At 31.5% G+C, this 20,881-nt stretch overlaps 2 protein-coding genes across 5 annotated transcripts in view; one reads left to right on the top strand and one right to left on the bottom strand.

Annotated features, from left to right (window-relative positions):
• The window catches only part of LOC139503701 (triple functional domain protein-like), a 267,815-nt gene that overhangs the window by 179,167 nt on the left and 67,767 nt on the right, over positions 1–20,881 (bottom strand). For all 4 annotated transcript variants that reach the window (XM_071293546.1, XM_071293549.1, XM_071293547.1 and 1 more), the window contains 5 exons: positions 19,665–19,847; positions 18,687–18,806; positions 15,169–15,360; positions 14,286–14,432; positions 13,310–13,421 (listed from right to left, as the gene is read on the bottom strand). In XM_071293546.1, coding sequence (XP_071149647.1) covers positions 13,310–13,421; positions 14,286–14,432; positions 15,169–15,360; positions 18,687–18,806; positions 19,665–19,847 — 754 coding nt within the window. The remainder of the gene's footprint in view (positions 1–13,309; positions 13,422–14,285; positions 14,433–15,168; positions 15,361–18,686; positions 18,807–19,664; positions 19,848–20,881) is intronic.
• LOC139503282 (uncharacterized) lies at positions 408–11,014 on the top strand. The gene is made up of 3 exons (XM_071293044.1): positions 408–6,029; positions 7,472–7,546; positions 10,562–11,014. Exons 1-3 carry the CDS (start codon positions 408–410, stop codon positions 10,886–10,888), a joined length of 6,024 nt encoding a protein of 2,007 aa, XP_071149145.1. The 3' UTR covers positions 10,889–11,014.

Raw genomic sequence — 20,881 nt, 5'->3', positions numbered from 1 at the left:
CACATTTTTTAAACTAGAAAACCCCAATGAAAATTGTGGCCAAGTTTGGTTAAATTTGGCCCAAAAGTTTCAGACAAGAAGATTTTTTTTAAAGATTACGAACGACGGACGCCAAGTGATGAGAAAATGAACGAACCCCATTTTAAAATCTCTTTATATTTTTAGAAGATGAAGCAAACGTAATATTTACCATAGTGAATGTACCTTTATTCAAAGTCAAATAATTGAATAATGATTCTAATATTGTAAGCCATAATAACCAGAAATTTAATAATGCAACTTTCTTTATAACTTCATTATAGCTGCAAAATCAGTTATATGTCAATATTTCGTTTCAGAAGAATGAACTACATGACCTATGAGATTTAAGCCTCCTTAAAATTGTCACAAGCTGAGAAGATAACAAAATGAATTTCAATTTTAAAAGAGGGCCCTCCATTACTAGGGTTTGCCTATTTTCTTCTGATGATATCCCCAGAAGATGTCAAGAAAATATATTAGATGAATACAATAATGCCTGGAATCTCTCATCATCTATGAATAATGAACACCTTAGATCATGTGAACAAAAGTTAATTAAACTTGATAAAATAGAACTGAAAGTTATTTTGCAGCAATTGGTTAGTAAACATCGATTGTCAAGACTTTATAATTTTAACGCAAAAATTACAGGGATGCATACATCATTTGTTCTTCTTAACTTGACTCATTTATTCTGCATACCTGGTCAGGAAGAAAAAAGGAAAGTAGTCCAGGTTCAGCTAAATGAAGTGCTGCATACCATGACAGACAAAGAAAGATGTTATATATTTCAAAGATACATAAGCCAACGACCAAAAGCCAAGTCAAGCTTAACAGAAATTGATATGTTAACTGGCCAGATAGATTCACAGCATGAGTTCCAGTTGAAACTATTTTACTGGGATATACTTTATTCTAAAAATGGCAATGAAGGCTGTAAAGAGTTTCTTAAAAAAAATGCAGATTTTTTAGTATCAAATATTGAAGGAAGGGCAACTAACTGGGGATTTAAGTGGCACAAAAAATTTCAGCTTATTGCCTGCAATATACTGTTGTGTCTTTTAAACTGGAACATATGTAAAACACAAAAACCAGTAGTCCTTCAAAAAGATATGGAAAAACCAGTTCCTTCATCAGTTTCATTAGTAGCTGATCCATCAACAAACTACTCATTCACAAACAGAGCAAGTAATATGCTGCAAAAAATATTATCAACTCTCTCTGAAGAAGAAATATTTAAAGCATTCAATGACTACCTTGAACAAATGTATGCAATGAATTCAGAAATAACAGAAGATGATTTGTGTATTGGTATGATAGAGCCATACAATGAATTTCTGTTGAAACTTTGCTACTGTGAGGCATTGTGCAATAAAAATGATGCATTTTGTATGGAATTTCTTAGAAGAAATGCGGATTTGTTTGTATTACAGATTGAATTAGTTGCTGATGAGGAAAACAAAAAATTGAAATCTATTTCCTGTACTATTCTGTTGTGTCTTTTAAACCTGAACATGTGTACTTCGAAAACAACCCCACTCATGGTTCAAAACACTGAAATACAGGCCTGTCCGTCAGAAGCTTCAGTAGCTGATACATCAACAAAATACTATTACACAGAAAAAACAATAAGAAGCATGCTACAAAAATTAATATCAACTTTCTCTGAAGATGATATATATACAGCATTCAAAAACTACCTCAATTTAATGTATGCAATGAAATCAGAAATAACAGAAGATGACTTTTGTACTGGTAAGATAGAGCCATATCATGAATTTCTGTTGAAACTTTGTTACTGTGACAAACTTTGCAATAAAATGAATGATGAAATATATAAGGAATTTCTCAGAAGAAATGCTGATTATTTAGTAACACAGATTGAAGAAGTTGTCCATGGGAATAAAATAATAACAAAACTTGCTTCGTGCAAGATACTTCTGCATCTTTTGAACTGGAAAATCTGTAATCTGAAAACAACATTACATCAAACAAAAATCCAGAACAGGGAATTAAAAGAATTGTGCTCATTCCAATCTGAAGAAGAAAACACAACAAAAAATACATGTACAATGTACAAAGTAAGACATGTACTGCAAAACTTATTTTCAACACTGACATACCATGAGATCTCTCAAGTATTCAATGACTACATTGAACAGCTATTTGTAATGAAATCAGAAATAACTTCAGAAGGCTTGTGTATTGGTGAAACAGAACCAAATCATGAATATCAGTTGAAACTTTGTTACTGGACGACAATATGCAGGAAAAATGATAATAAAGCTTTTAAAAAGTTCATACAACTGTATCCAGAGGTTTTAGTATCAGATATAAAAAAAAGAATTGTTCTGTGCCAAGGATCAAAAACAAAACGTTTTTTTTGCAAGATATTACTGTGTATTTTGAAATACTCTGAAGACACTGAAGAAACAATAGGGAGTATGCTACAATCATTATTATCAACTTTCTCAGAAGAAGAAATATTTACAGCATTCAACAACTACCTTGACATATTGTATGCAATAAATTCAGAAATAACAGAAGATGACTTTTGTACTGGTAAAATAGAGCCATGTCATGAATTTATGTTAAAACTCTGTCACTATGAGAAACTGTGCAATAAAAATGATCAAACTTGTATTGAATTTCTGAGAAGAAATGCTGATATGTTTGTCTCACAGATTGAAATACTGGGTGATGGAAATAAAATAAAATGGAAACCTATTTCTGGCACAATACTGCTGTGTCTTTTAAAGTTCAACATGTGTACTTTGAAAACAACCCCACTCATGGTTCAAAATACTGAAATACAGACCTCTTCATTAGATGCTTCAGTAGCTGATACGTCAACAAAATACTCTTACACTGCAAACACAATATGGAGTTTACTAAAAACATTATTGTCAACTCTCTCTGAAGATGATATGTTTACAACATTCAACAACTACCTTGGTCAACTGTATGCCATAAATTCAGAAATAACAGAAGATGACTTTTGTACTGGTAAAATAGAGCCATATCATGAATTTCTGCTGAAACTATGTTACTGTGAAAAACTGTGCATTGAAAAAGATGAAAAAAAAATGAAGAAATTTCTCAGCAGAAATGCTGATTTTTTAGTTTCACAAATTGAAGAAGGGGTTTATGGTGAGAAAACACAATTCATTTCCTGCAAGGTACTGTTATGTTTATCCAAATGGGGCATATCAAATCAGAATACAGCATACACATCTCATGGAAATATTTTAAGTCAGACACTCACCTTTAATGCAGACTATCAAGATTTCATAAATGAAAATGCTCTGGTTTTTTTATCAATGGTAGACACAGTGATGACAAAAAATAATATTACAGTACTGGTTAACTTGTGTGATGTCCTTCTTTGTATTCCTTGCAATGGACAACACTTTCATGACGTAATAGGTGCAGCTATCAAATTAATCAGGTACTATGCAACACAAGTTGGAATTAATAAAAAATGCCTTGGATGGATTATCAAGTTGAGATATAGAGTTTTGAAGCACGTGAATGATAACCAGAAGCTAGATACAGCTATAAAAATAGAAATTGATTTTCAGAATTTGTTTAACTTACTTGATGCTTTATTAACTTACTTCAATTATAACAGTAAAACTTTAGAAAGGGGTATTTTTAAATCTAAAATGATCAATCACAGATGGAAAAGGAATAATGCAGATTCATTTTTTTGTTTTCCTTTACATTATCAATATCATACAAAGGAGGATTATTTTAATTCACTTTATCATTCAGGGGTGGGATATAGAGATCTTGCTACATTTTATTATCTAGAGGGGGGGTATGAAGATTTTGATTCACATTATCATACAATGGAACTATTTGAGACAAGACTCAGGGAATTATGGATAGCTAAAATTAAATGTAAAGTGAAAGCAACACAAATTTCAAACAAGATAAGAAACAAAGGCAGAGAAAATTTAATACAGATGGAGTTTTTACAGACTAATACTACAATGAGTGAACAGGATTTCATTTATGAATGGAAAGCAGATCTAAAAGAAAATCAATTGAATATAAAAACAATGGAAGATCAACTAAAAGAAATCAAAATGGTGGATAAAAGGGTGGATGAAATGGTGAAGAAATTAAAGCTATATGAAATGCTATTACTTTTCATGATGACATTGATAGTGATGGTAGGGGTATCAAATGGACATCACAAATCAGCCAAACTGAAGAAATATCTGTCCCTCAAATATGAATATGCTACGGCAAGTCTTTATCTCCTATGGTGTTCAGGAGATATTGAAGTTCATCCTGGACCTTCTCTGAACAAAAAGTCACTGGCTCATGATTCCTCTATAGAGAGAAGATGGATTCAAAATATAAGTCCTAAGATTATCTTTAGATTGCCAGAACATGAACAATCAAAGTACAAACCAACAAAAAAAGAAAGAAATGACAGGGAGAATAGGGAACATTTTAAAGCATTGTTGAAAACATGCTTGGAAGAAAAAGTACATGTACCAAAAATGTACCTAGCTGAAATAAATGCCTGGGAAATCATGGAATATAAACTTTTACATAGACTATTTGTTTATCGTTGTGAATTTGAGACAATTATAGCATCACTTCAAGATTTTCTTACTTGTGGAGGCAGCACTAATAAACTCACTGATATCAATATTAGTTTTGATACTGAGCTTCAGACCAATGAAATAACATCAATCCTTGGGAAAGATCAGAGGCATATAGACAAATCACAACTTATAGTCTATATCACACGTCATATAGCTGGTATTGCAATCAAATGTGCACATGGGAAGGACCCTGATGCAAAATGTGATGGACTTTGGGACCTACCTTTGAAACACTGGCCAAAACATATTATACTTTTTGATCCAAACAACAGGGGGAAATATAGTAAGAAACATCCTGGACAAAAACTCATATCTGATCAGGACCTGGTTGATATGCTACTAACACTCCCACAGGTTATCATTAAAAATAAATACAAAGAAATAGTGAATGCTTTTAGGATCATGAGAAAAAGCCAAAAAGACAAGTCCATAAACAAGATGCATAAAGCAGAACTATGTAGTACTTTTAAAAGGATAATTAGCTTAGACAAAGTTGATCATGCACTAAAGAACTTATGGGAGAGTGGAACATTCAAAGAAGTAGTACATAATAAGCTTTACAAATGGTGGACTACTAGAGCTGTAGACACAAAAGATGACAAAAACTTTTCATTAGTTGACATTAAAGATGCAGAGAAAAAAGGACCACCACATATGTTAATGAGTATCAGCAAAAAATCTATGATCCTTACTGTAGAGCAAACTGATGCAAATAGTTCACAAGTGAGTTATGAATTTCCATTCAGTGATGAACTTGTTCAACTAAAGACAATGGATTCTACTGTACATCAAACTACTATTCAAAAACCCTCAATTGACTCTAACCAAAAGGTCACAGCAAAGACATACTTCACAGTTTCACCAAAACAAGATGCATGTCCTACAGACAATCAAACTAATTCAATCATTATTCCTCCAGCTGCATTGAAAGTTTTGAATACACTTTTTCCTTGTCATCTTTATCCCGACAGCCAGGCAATATTGGAAAATGACATCAAGCATCAACATGAAATGTCATCTCAAGAAACGGCTTTATGTTCAATTCATTTGGATCAACCAACCTTTTCAACAAACCAATTCAGTCAATGGAACCAAAATATTCCCATTTCTAGCCAACCAGGCCCTATATTATGTACTCCTAATCAATCAACTACCAATTCAGATGACACCAGCAGTGCCACTAAAGACTCTCAAAGTCTGGATTTCTACACCCAAGTCTCTCCAACAAGTGATATGGGTTCATCAGATTCAATATCTTCAGTCAATTCAGAGTCTGGAAATGATGAAGGGGACCAAAACAACATTTCAAATGGAAGACAAGTTTTATTGACTGATTCAGACTACAGTTCAGATAGCAGTTACAACTGTCTTTCAACTAACACTAAGGTATGAATTGTTTTCATATAGTATGTATAGTTTACTGCTTTTAGTTCTCAAATTCTTTCAAGAAAGTTTGCTTTATATAAACAAAATATAACATTTCATACTTTATATTGGTGGATATATTTTTTTTCTTTTTTGAAGAATATATTTGTGTTTAAAAATTATTATTGATAAATTCAAATACTGATACAATGTATATATATTAAGTATAAGTTGTATTTTAACTTTAAAAATTTCAGTCAAATATGTATTTTGTTATTCTTAATTCTTTGACTCCTTTTTGTCAATATGAAAGAAAGAAATATTTAAAGGAGCACTAGCTGTCAAATTGATGTTCACCAATTTTAATCAAATTCTCATATTTGACTTATTACCATGTAAAATGTATAACATTTATCCAAACTATCAAAAGTCTAAAATAAACAATTAACAGGGCTAAGGCATGAACATACATAGCTCCATTTCATGTGTATTTTAGTCTAAACGTCATATAATTAATTATTGAGTTGACCTCTAAAGTCATCTGATGACCATATAAGCGATGTAAACATGAACATAGATTTAAATAGATTAAGCAACTCGTGCTGTTTGGTTATTCTAGGTCTATCTAATTTCATATTATAGATGAAAAATAAATGTTTTTATCACCTTGGTTGCAAGGAATTACATTGATTTCCCAGTTAAATAAAAACCAATGATTTCACATGTGAAATAAACGTGGTTATTTCACTCTCTGACGTCATACAACAATAGGTGTTGTCAAGACGTCAATAACGGCGGATCAAAACAAATTGTGAATGCGTAGAAAAAATATATAGTTCCTTTCATGTTTTACGTTAATTTCTTTAAAAAAAGCTATTTGCCAATGTAATAAAAAGAATAACTAATTAAAGAATTCAAATATGGAAAAATATTCAACTTGTGACCGAACAACACTGATAATTAAGTCATACGCTACGCGCATTCAAGAATTAATGTGTTGTTCGGTCACTCGTTGAATATTTTTCTCTATTTGAATTCTTCGATTAGATATTCTATAAATCATCTTTTTCACCTGTATAAGAAAAAAAATTTGGGATCGAATCAGTCAATCAATTGATTTACCTTTGTTTCACTTTCAATGTTGACATTCTTTTTCTTTAAATAAATTTACACATACAATTCATGTGTTATCCATCTGTAGCTAAGGGGATATATTGAAGTTCCCTGAATACAGATTCAATGAGGTAGAATTATTCAAATAATTCATTATCAATTTTTCTAAGCTTATTTTGACAAAATTGAATGATCCTGGCTGGTTAAAGTGAATAATTATTTCACTATATCACTTTCTTTATTGATTGAACAAAAAAAATCATATATTAGACTTTTTTATATATCTTGTAGCTAGTGCCCCTTTAACCATTAACAAACTGATTAACAGATAGATTTATTACAATTATCAGAAAAGAAAATGCACAGAAGAGAAGAAAACAGGGATGAAGAAAAGACGAAAAACTTCTCCAAAGCCAGGCAAAGAGGTACATACATTTTTTTAATAGAAAGGTAAAGTTATGTTTTTTGTACAAGTGTTCAACACAACTGGCAGAAGTAATTGGTTAAATGCAGATATTGCATTAACCATAAACCAGATGCTCCGCAGGGCGTAGCTTTATACGACCGCAGAGGTTGAACCCTGAACGGTTGGGGCAAGTATGGACACAACATTCAAGCTGGATTCAGCTCTAAATTTGGATTGTGATTAAATAGTTGACACATCATAGGTTTCTGACACAGAATGAATGTGTTCTAATGAACTTAAAATTTTTGTTTTCTCTTAGAGCAATTCACTATGCTGTTGAATATTAATCCTCTCAAAAAAATGTTTGAAGAAATTTTCTTTTTTATTTATGAAATTTCAAATGAGAAAAATTGAACCCAATTTTTTTAATCACATCCCCCTTTCCCTTATTCCAAAACTAATCTCAATTAAAATTTCTAATGGAGTTTGCAACAATAACTACTCATTTAAATACATCATAAAATATTAAGATGTAAAAAAACTGCTTGTTATCACTGAATGGTAAAGATTATTTTAATTTATCAGTTGGTAGTAAAAAGTGAATATACATTGTATATTGTATATAACAAAGATTTAAGTTGATTCTGGACAAAGAAAGATAACTCCAATTAAAAAAAAATCTTGCTATTGCACAATATTTTGCAATTAGATATTTCTTGCTTACTATTCTGGACAAAGAAAGATAACTCTAATTAAAAAAAATTTGCTATTTCACAATATTGTGCAATTAGATATTTCTTGCCATTGCGCAATACTGTGCAATTGAAAAGACTTGCTATTGCACAATACTTAATATAATAATTTTAGATCCTGATTTGGACCAACTTGAAAACTGGGCCCATAATCAAAAATCTAAGTACATTTTTGGATTCAGCATATCAAAGAACCCCAAGATTTCAATTTTTGTTAAAATCAGACTAAGTTTAATTTTGGACCCTTTGGACTTTAGTGTAGACCAATTTGAAAACAGGACCAAAAATGAAGAATCTACATACACAGTTAGATTTGGTATATCAAAGAACCCCATTTATTCAATTTTTGATGAAATCAAACAAAGTTTAATTTTGGACCCCGATTTGGACCAACTTGAAAACTGGGCCAATAATCAAGAATCTAAGTACATTTTTAGATTCAGCATATCAAAGAACCTAACTGATTCATTTTTTGTCAAAATCAAACTAAGTTTAATTTTGGACCCTTTGGACCTTAATGTAGACCAATTTGAAAACGGACCAAAAGTTAAGAATCTACATACACAGTCATGACAGTTAGATTCGGCATATCAAAGAACCCCAATTATTCAATTTTGATGAAATCAAACAAAGTTTAATTTTGGACCCTTTGGGCCCCTTATTCTGTTGGGACCAAAACTCCCAAAATCAATACCAACTTCCTTTTATGGTCATAAACCTTGTGTTTAAATTTCATAGATTTCTATTTACTTATACTAACGTTATGGTGCGAAAACCAAGAAAAATGCTTATTTGGGTCCCTTTTTGGCCCCTAATTCCTAAACTGTTGGGACCTAAACTCCCAAAATCAATACCAACCTTCCTTTTGTAGTCATTAACATTGTGCTTAAATTTCATTGATTTCTATTTACTTAAACTAAAGTTATTGTGCGAAAACCAAGAATAATGCTTATTTGAGCCCTCTTTTGGCCCCTAATTCCTAAACTGTTGAAACCAAAACTCCCAAAATCAATCCCAACCGTTCTTTTGTGGTCATAAACCTTGTGTCAAAATTTCATAGATTTCTATTAACTTAAACTAAAGTTATAGTGCGAAAACCAAGAAAATGCTTATTTGGGCCCTTTTTGGCCCCTAATTCCTAAAATGTTGGGACCAAAACTCCCAAAATCAATAACAACCTTCCTTTTGCGGTCATAAACCTTGTGTTAAAATTTCATAGATTTCCATTCACTTTTACTAAAGTTAGAGTGCGAAAACTAAAAGTATTCGGACGACGGTCGTATAAAAAGGAGGATATGATAAAGGAATTACAATTTACAATTACACACTTAAAACCACGTGTTCTGCAGGGCGCAGTGGTCGAACCCTGAACAGTTGGGGCAAATTTGGTCACAATATCCAAGCTTAATACTGTCTGATTTTGAATTGTGATCAAATTTTTTTACATAACAAAGGTTTTTGTCACAAAATTAATGTGGTCAAAGATCTACCAAATCTATTGCACAATGCTGTGCAATTTAAGATTTCTTCTTGAAGCTTTTCAAAATTCAGAATCCCTTAAAAAAATTGTAAACAAAAATCCCCCCTTTAAGCAATAACCCTTAAACTCAATCCAATCCTTTCCTTCGTAGTATGGAACCTTGTAGTACAATTTCAGAGAGATCCATACACTTAAACGCAAGTTATTGTTTGGAAACTAGAAACATGCTTCTTTTTAGCCCTTTTTTGGCCCCTAATTCCTGCATATTTTGGGCAATTCATCCAAAACGTAATCCCAGCCTCCCTTTTGTTATATGGAACATAATGGTATAGTTTTACAGAGATCCAAACAATTACAAACAAGTCTTGAAACTAGAAAAAATGCTTGTTTTTGGCCCCATTTTGGCCCTTATTCCTTAACTTTGGACCCATGACCCCGTAAATGAGTCCCAAACTTCTACTTGTGGTTTTAAAAATTACCATTGGAAAACATTAAAAAAAATTATTAGCAACAACAGTGAACCAACACCTGGTGAATCTGAAGCACAGTAGAATCCCTTTTTAGGCTATGCACTTACAAATGCAGGTTAACAGTAGACACACAACTGAGAAATTTATTTTTCCAATCTGCAAATTTTGTAACAATTTTACAGTGATGCAACAAAATTATACAATTTACAATAAAAACAATTTACAATAAAAACTTTCTTTTACCAGAAATCATCTTGCATTTACTACAAAAATAAAAAGAAAGACAGGTTAACTTAAACTTTTTAAACCATATATGTTCTTTCTGCTTACAGCAAACAGAGACCAACCACACAAAGACATCTGCTTCAACGGACACATCAACCATATTCAATACAAACATGGAACTTTTGTTGGAGGGTTTTAACATTGACATAGATTCATTTAAATTGAATGCTATTTATATTGACAATAAAAACCAACAAAACAGTGATAAAGCAGGAAGTCTAAGGAAAGATTGTACACAAATGTCAAATGAGAATACAAATGCCAGTGCATACAAAACCAAAGTTAGTACTGAACTTGAAATGTTTATACAAGACATGATTAACAGTGAAGGTGAAAAAATGTCACAAATGAAATCATATTTATCTGATGTGTAAACTTTCTTTTTGTTTTATATTGTATTATTTCTTTTGGATTATTGATAATTTAATTGTATTTATATTTTTTCTTTTCCTTTCACTCCATAATTTTTGAGTCAATTTCAAAAATCATATTTTGTCCTGAATTTCTGAAATTCTGGTCTTAATCACATTCTTTCTAAGAACAATTCCTTCTTTTTAAACTTCTTTTGTCAGATAGTCATGTATATTGTTAATTAAAAAATAAAGATTGTGATGATTTGCAAATAGCAACAAAATAATTGTTGCTCTGGTATCTTTCACCCTTCTTTTAAAGATCACTCTAAAACATTTCAATGTATGTTATCTTAATTTTTTAATATGATTTAAATACTCTGTGTCTGTATATAATGTTAACATGATTGTGCATTTTTATTTTGTATTAAAATTTTCTACATGATATTGTCTAAACAACATTTCAACATGATGCCTTTGTTTTGAATTTTCTAATCTCATTATATTGTCATTTAACACTGACCCAACATTAAGCCAAAATCAGGTTATCATGCAGATGAATATCACCTGAAATATTTTGAGGGTAAAAAAATACTATCATTGTTCTTTTGTTCTTTCAGGTATACAACAGAAAGATTTTATAAAGTAATATCGCTTAAAATTTACATGTACAATTTCATGCCTACACTTTTGGAATAAAAATATTTACCCTCACTTGCAGAGTTATGATGAATATAAGACTTGCATTAATCTGGAACATGTTGCTGTTTGTCTTATTTAAAAAAAAAAATTAGAGGAGGATTGTGTTGTTTGTTTGTCTGGTCTATTTATTTGTCTAGTATTTTTGGTTATTCCTATAATCTGGTTTATGTATTATAAAGAAACTTTTAGCTCTTAAAACTGAATCCAGAGGTCATGTCAGGTGTTAACATGATAAGGTATATCCTGTTTGACATGCAAGACCTGTAATGCTGTCTTCAAAGTCAATAATGAATCAAATTCACCAGCTGTCTTCATCAACAAATGACCACAAAAATGACACATACTGCTTAACAATGACCTTAAATATAAAGACTTGCTATTGTGCCAATGAGAGAACAGTAAGGACCAAAGTATAAAGGACTAGAAAGTGAGCCTCTACAATCCGTGTACATGTTTAATGATATCCCTCAAGGATGTTCCATATAAAAAAGATGTGGTATGATTAGACAACTCTCCAAAAGAAACCAAATGACACAGAAATGAACAACTATAGGTCACTGTACGGCCTTCAACAATGAGCAAAGCCCATACCTCAGAGTCAGCTATAAAAAGCAAATCCATATAAAAACATTATTTCAGGCAAAAGCTCAAAGCAAATATTTAAAAGCCAATGATGTATAAGAACCGAAAATGTTGAGGAGCATTAAACCAAAATGGATCTTAAAAATAGCCATATCCCTTATAAGACAAACTTTGCCCTAGGAATTTGAAACCTTACTTTCCATATAGTGAACATAGAAGACCTTTAAATAATCGGTGATTTTATTAACCGGTGATTTTAGAATAAAAGTTATTTGAATATTTAAATATACACATTTATTAATTGAAATGTTTATTTAGAGAAAAATCTATGTTGTCTTCATTCTTACTTGATTCTTTAATCTTTTGAAACTAATTCTGTACAAGGTCTACTTTGTGGCAGGAGTTCAAGGTTACTTGTGACTTTGAAAACATTTGTTATTGCAATAACCACCATGGGGTACATGATAGTGGCTGATAACAACACTAATGCTTTCCATGTACTGTCTGGCAATGGGGAATTACTTGACTGCAGAGTGATGAAAGATCAGGGAATAGGAATTCCAAATGCACTGGACATTGATAACATTGGACCTTTATGGGTCGAATGTTGTGTGGATAAAGGAAAAACAGTTGAATGTTGTGTTGACAAAGGAAAAACAGTCGAATGTTGTGTGGATAAAAGCAAAACAAATGCAAAATTGCACATTGTTAAAATCTCATAGATTTTAGGCATTTTTTGTACATTTATTCCTTTTCAGTTGTTTTTTTTTATCACTAGTGTGCATCATCTGAATCTTAATTGAAACACAAATTTTTTCCATTTAACTTTATTAGAATTTCCAATTCTTTTCTGATATGCAAAGAGGTATAGCTGATCTAAGGGAGATAACCACAATATTTTTAGTAATTCTTTTTGAATTTACAGTTATTACTTGCTATTTTTGTCTTAAAATAGTCACATAATCATCAAATTGAAGAGGACAATTGTGATGGAAAAAAATTGTGATGGACAAATTCTGAAGAAAAAAAAATCTTTGCATCTTTTCCTGCAATATATCCACATTTCCTTACCTTACCTTTTTTTCAGAAAATCTGTTCTTTTCCCTAAATGATTTTTTTTCTTTTTCTTCTCCTGTAGGTTAACAATAGAAATATTCTTACCTTTTACATGTTTTTCTGGACTTCTAAATTTTATCTGTGAACCAAATGTGTGTAAATTTCTGTTTACATACTTCAGGAAACTTTCAGCAGTTCTTCTGGCAAGGGTACAGGCCTAAAATACAAGTCTAATTTGTTTTAATCAATTTTTGAATGTTCCTCTCCTTTTCCCAAGTCAGAAATATTTCCTTGTTGTTCTTAATTCTTAATATAAAGTCCTATGTTTTGGAATTTGGTGTTGATTGCAGGTCTTTAATTATTGCATATATTATATACCAAACTGTGGATTCATTATAATTTGTTGGATACCAATTTTCATTGATTTCGAGGGTATAAGTGAACTACAAAATTAAATGTTTAACAATGACAAATTTTCTAAAGGCTTGTATAAAGACTTCAGCAAAACCATGAAAGTAATTGTCCACCAATATGCAAGGTTCCCTGCAATCCACACAAATTGGTGTCCACAAAATAAATGAATCCACAGTTTCTAGATCTGCCCTGATCGTCTAAATGTTTTGTTTCTGTATTTTTCATTTGAGATTATGAGCAAATTATAACAGTTCTATAAATTCAGAAACTATTGCAGGCATCTTTATTTGATTTTTTAACAATGAAGAAAAAAGCGAGACTAATTATTGCAATTTCAGGAAAATCTGCATACAGATATATATGTATCAGACATCAGAATGCAAGTTTTTATAACAGCAATAATCACCATGTCGCATTTTTTTGCATTTATAAAAACCTCACAATAATTTATGAATTTTCAGCATCTGTAACTTGAATTGACATAAAATCCTATAATCTGTAATTAGTTGGTATTGGAGTTTTTCAATGCACAGTTGCAGCATCATCAACAAGGAATATATTTTTAGCAATGTGGTAAAAATCAGCAAAAAAGAACAATTTGCAAAAGTAATCCACTTCGCAGTAAATAATGTTATAAGTTATAAGATTCCATAGGTATACCCCTTACCTTCAAAAAGGCCTCTTTCTGTTCATTGTGTTTATTAATTAATTGTAATAAATAATTAGCTTTATCCCCTGTATTGGCCCTCTCTGTGCTACACCAGTCTTCATCTCGTTTATAATCAGCATCTAAACTTTCCAATACAGACCAGACCTGGAAAATATAGTGCAAGTGTGATCAACAATTCTAATAAACAGTTTAGTCAAGAGCACATGATAGTTCCTTACTGTGCATATTTAAATTATTGCACATGTGATCAACAATTTTAATAAACAGCTGAGTCAAGAACACATAATAGGCCCTTATTGTGTATGTTAAAAATTTTGCAAACACAAAATGGGATATTAGAAGGTTATCGATCAGAAGCAAATAAATGTCCTCTGTAAATAAATGGAAAATGTGTCCATGGGACACAGATGATGACATACTAGACATAGTGCATGACATTTTAAAAATGCTTTTTATCTATCTGATGACCAAAGTGCCATAACTCTGAAATTTAAAAAAAAAATTAAACAGTTTGCTATTATCATCAATTCCAACAATTACGTTGTTTTCCTGTAAATCAATCCAAACAAACTCAAAGTTTGATACAACATGCAGGTCATTTTGTAAATCTTACAAAATTCCAGTAATTCTGGATCGAAAAAAACAACATAAAATGAAGAAAAAAAACACAAATAAAAGAAGCTTTCTTTGATCAAGCAAAACAATAATGTAAAGTTTGTGGAAAATTAATTTTAAGCCCTGTAACTCTGGAATTCCATGGCCAAAAGTTTGACATTTTAGTGAATACGAAAACTTTATCCAACAAAAACTAACTGAACATTGATGTAAGGAGAACTTTCTTGATCGAGTCACAAGTCAAACTTGTTATGTTTTGACAAACCTGTTCAGCAGTTTTGTACCAGTTCATGGACGCCATTACAAGTTTATGTCTCTCTTCTGTGTGATACATCAGTTGTTGCCAGGCAAATGTGACATTTTCTGCAATGGCTCGGATCAGATCAGAATTAAAATGGTGAGCTTGTATCATATTCTCAGCTCTCTGTGTCACCTGGGCCATGCTAATATTGGTTTTCTGAAAGATGAAAATCAAACTGTCATTTCACATACAGTTTTTATTCTAACATGACGTCCTTCAAACGCTTTGAGTACACACCCGTGGTAAAATATGAATATATTGTTAGGGCTGTTCCTATTGTACTCCCACGTCATATGTATTTTAATGAATGAGCTACCTGACGTCATAGAACAACGATGTCAGAATATAAGCATTTTACGGGAAAATCATCACAACAAGAAAACATAAACAAACGATGCTAAAATGTGATATAAGCAAATATAAGTAAATTATCATTAAATTCATCCAAAACTATCTAAATACATTATTGTAAATAGTTTAAGCATGACACTAATTCAGCTTGTTTCATAGTTTTACGCCACTGAATAGTGCGTTTATTTATGGGAACAGCAAATATCAGTCTCCACCTAGAGCGCTTCGATCCAAAAGAATTACCGTATTTGTCCTATTAGAATCGAAATAATTCATTGGGGCTTGAATATATCTAGATTTTACCACAGGTTGTCCCTTTATGCCGAGTAAAATATTTGTCATAAAGGGCCAACCCGTGGTAAAGTCACGATATATTCAAGCCCCCATGAATTATTTCTTAAATATTGAGGAACTGAATGCATCTTTTTTAGTGTAATTTAAACAAAAGTGCCTTAAATTTATATAATACTTAAGGAACGACTGTAATATTTTTTCTGTCTATGAAGAAATAACATAACAAATATGGTGCACACTGAATAACACGTAGCGGGTTATTTAACAGTGTGCACCACATTTTTTATGTTATTTCGAATAGACAGAAAAATATTACAGTCATTTCTTATAATTTAACGTCAGCCAATGAGAAGACGTGCTACATCAAAAATTAAATTATATAACAATATTAGTTAAGAATGCACTTAATACATACTCACATAGAGAAAATCATATAGCTTTCCACAAGCAACACCAATATAATCTTAATAGCTGGTTGAGGGTTGATATGATGTGTGATATTGCAAAAAGCCATATCATATACACTTTATTATATACTTCAAGAAGATGGTTTTACCGATGAGATTTGATGTAATACTGATCATCAAAAACATCTACTTTAAATATCAATGAATATATAATAAAGTGTTTATGATATGGATTTTTCAGTATATCATCTTCCTATACTAATTTTGATAAAGTCTTTAAAGGTGAGACTGATATCTATGATGTGACTTCATAGAGTTTTAGGGGTTTGATAAAGCTTATATCACTGTGACTGATATCTATGATGTGACTTCATAGAGTTTTAGGGGTTTGATAAAGCTTATATCACTGTGACTGATATCTATGATGTGACTTCATAGAGTTTTAGGGGTTTGATAAAGCTTATATCACTGTGACTGATATCTGTGATGTGACTTCATAGAGTTTTAGGGGTTTGATAAAGCTTATATCACTGTGACTGATATCTGTGATGTGACTTCATAGAGTTTTAGGGGTTTGATAAAGCTTATATCACTGTGACTAATATCTATGATGTGACCTCGTAGAGTTTTAGGGGTTTGATAAAGTTATATCACTGTGACTGATATCTGTGATGTGACTTCATAGAGTTTTAGGGGTTTGATAAAGGTTATATCACTGTGACTGATATCAATGATGTGACCTCATAGAGTTTTAGGGGTTTGATAAAGCTTATATCACTGTGACTAATATCTATGATGTGACCTCGTAGAGTTTTAGGGGTTTGATAAAGTTATATCACTGTGACTGATATCTGTGATGTGACTTCATAGAGTTTTAGGGGTTTGATAAAGGTTATATCACTGTGACTGATATCAATGATGTGACCTCATAGAGTTTTTAGGGGTTTGATAAAGTTATATCACTGTGACTGATATCAATGATGTGACTTCATAGAGTTTTAGGGGTTTGATAAAGTTATATCACTGTGACTGATATCAATGATGTGACTTCATAGAGTTTTAGGGGTTTGATAAAGCTGATATCACTGTGACTGATATCTGTGATGTGACCTCGTAGAGTTTTAGGGGTTTGATAAAGTTATATCACTGTGACTGATATCAATATCATTTCAGATGTTTCATACAGCATGATTGTTATTGTCATTGATTGTGCTACACATGCAGTTTACCTGTGTTTACAAATTAGCATATTATTAACATGTTTATCATTGTCTTCAACAGTAATTTACATTTAATTGTTCATTTTTGGCAATCAGAACATCAATTATTATTTCGACATCATGTGTGATTATATATCAAGCTCAGAAACCATATGTCATCCTATGTACATAGAACAAATTGCTATTTTATGATAATTGATAAAACATGATTATAAGGTAAATTCATTATTATTTGTTGGATATACATGGATTCATGAATGGCAAATTTCTATAGGAATATATGCAGACCTCAGCAAAACCACAATAAACCTTAGCACGTATATATATATCAACCCAACAATGTTAGATCTGTAAATTTGCTTTCGCAAATTTTTTGTCAATCCCAGCGAGGAAAGAACAAAAAATTTGCGAAAGCAAATTTACAGATCTAACATTGTTGGGTTGATGTTAAGACGAGTTGTATATAAATAATGTACACAGCCATCTATCACCATCACTGCTGGTGATCCGATGGATAAATCTGTTGTAGAGTTGTCACTGGCTCAGACATACTTAATGAATCCAAAGTTTGTTATACATGTACAAGAAAACAATTGTGGTTTGCCATTGTTGACCAGTGTATAATTGCCTATAATTGCTTACATCCACTTGATTTGAACTTAAGATTGATCTTTACTAAGATCAATCTTCAATCGGACTTAAAAAGTCTACCTCTAGAGGTGGTTTTAAAATGATCGATCTTATTTGAATCGATCTTTTTTTTTTTGGTGTAAACGCTTAGATCCATCTTTTTTCAGGTGTTTGTTATATTTAGATAGGAAAATAAAGGTCAGACCGGTTCTTTTTATGTTGTAGTGTAAATGCACTGGATTAAATAATATCTATCTCGATCGATCTTGCTTGTGCAATGTAAACGCGAACTAGTCTTTTTAAGATCAATTCAAATAAAGATCAATCCAATTTTGTTGCCAGTCTAAACGGGGTCTTAGTGGGAAAGTTGTCTCATTTGCAATCAAACCACTTCTCCTTAGTTTTATATAAGATGTCAGCTTTCATTGTAGGTGCTCTGTCCTTTGCCTCGTCTTTAGCTTCCTCAACTTGTGAATTTTGCAACCTTTGCCTTCCCTTGTTCCTAGGTGCCAGCAGGATGACAGTTTTAACTGTTAAGGTATACCACTTTTACAAAATATAATCTGTATGTAATACATACCTCAATAGCATGCATGAATTGTTCATGTTCTTTCTTTAGAGATTCAGCCTCCATTAATGAATTTGGACAGGTAAAACAACTGATTAACATTGACTTTCCATGGTCTATCCAGTATATAACCTAAAATACAGACAGTAAAACAACTCATTAACATTGAATTTCAAATTTATTACATCATAATCATCTACAGTATTCACACACCTTAGCAATAAATACTCATTAAACAACTCATTGTACTATTACATTGCTACTTTTTATAACTATACTTAGCCATTATTTGTTCATATTTCCAATGTGTATTCCATGAGAAGAGAATATATATGAAACATGTAGGCTTTGGTACAGTCAAAAGATGCTCCTTGAACTGATCAGGGACACAAAATAGGAATTCAAAGCTTTATCTACCTTTCATTGTAGTCTGTAGATAGTAATGCTACAAAATTATAAAGTCCCAGGTAAAAATATAAGACCAACAAAAGTAAAGGGTACATATGAATTATTGTTTTCAGGAAGAGACTATGGTTTTTAGTGATTTAAGTTTACATGGCAGTTCAACCACCTGTCCTTATTATTAATTGATGCTCTCAGTCAATCTTTTGAATGCTAGCAGCAGCTCACAGGGAAACAGGATATTGTGAATTCATAAATTTTTTGTTGGATACCAATTTTCGTGTATTTTGTGGGTACAGGGGATTTGTTCAAACCACGATAATTGGTACCCACAAAAATAAATGAATCCACAGTAGTTAGTTTCAAAATCTAAACTGTCAAATTGTATCCAAGCTGACTAGACTTTTAAATATTTTTCTAATTTCTAAGTGCATGGCAGATAGGCAAGTAAAATCAAATTTAAATTTAATTCTTTGACCCAGTCAGGCCACTTTATACAGAATAGTCTACATGAGCATGCCACCTTTTTCAGAGCAATAAGCCAGTTGTGACAAATGAGCCTTTGACATATAAATATCTTATTTATACCTGTCTGGCTTCTACTTCAAAGTTCCTGAGCTGTACAAGTTGTTCCAATCTTTCCCTCTTTGATTCAGCAATGGCTTCCAGGTCCATTTCTCTCTCATGTAAATATTCTAACAACGCTTGGATACGTGACTGAGCCTCACATTGAGAATCAGCCATTAACTGTATCCCAGAATTCTCAAAAACCTGGAAAAATATCAAACCTCAATCTGATGTATTAGTTAGACAATTCTTATAAAATAAATTGCTAATAATATAATAAAATAGTACCCTTGACTAAAACTTGACTTAAAAATCTATAAAAATCCTGTAGACATTGACCTTTGTAAGATTAAGTTGTGGAAAAGACATCTAGGTCAAAGTATATAAATATAATTTTACTATAAATTGTCAACAATATCTACTCAAACAACAAATAAAGTATCCTTGCTTGTGTGTGTCTTATTTTTTAATTCTAAATCAAAAGATTTAAAACCTTTTAGGAATGGATGAGTGAAAATATTTAATATTCCAATACACCAACCAAATGATCAAACAGTATTCTTTCACTAGCATATATACTGCTTTTCTGTTTATTCTGATCTATAATCTGTAAGTTTTCAAATTTAGATCTCCTATGAAATTAAAATTGTAAAATATGTCCACCATTTGCAAAGAATACTCTAATTTTCAAATGTGATAAATGTTTTGGTAGTTATTTTTTGGATTCTTCTAGGACATATGGCAAGTTAAATTCAATCAAGCAACCAACCAAACAAATATCAGATAAAAATGTTCATACATACAGCAGAATATATTTATTTTAAGAGGGGTCTACAAATTTCAGAAAGTTTTCTGACAAACACAAGTTTAACTCTCAAAATGTCATAAAAGTTTTAATTTTTGTGACTAAGGATTATATGTATTATGCTTTTACTTTTTTAGAAGCTCAATATTATCTGTATCACATATGTCTGCAATTCCATAATTTTGTATTCTTGTATTTTTTTTTACATATGATTTTTGTGGATTGTTCAAAAATCTGTTTTTCATAGAAAATTCATTTTATGGTTTAAACAAGTTATGCATTTGAATTGTAATTAGTGAAACTGCGAGCTGCTGCTCACAAATGATACCCGCGCCGCAAGTGGATAATATTAATAGTGTGAAAATATGCAAGTGTTCGGTAAACAAGTAGTTGTTGAGTTATGAATCTAAAAACACATCACACGGTATAGCTG

The sequence above is a fragment of the Mytilus edulis genome, chromosome 14 (genome assembly GCF_963676685.1).
Source record: "Mytilus edulis chromosome 14, xbMytEdul2.2, whole genome shotgun sequence".
Lineage (NCBI taxonomy): Eukaryota > Metazoa > Mollusca > Bivalvia > Mytilida > Mytilidae > Mytilus > Mytilus edulis.
This window is presented reverse-complemented; position numbering and strand designations above follow the sequence as displayed.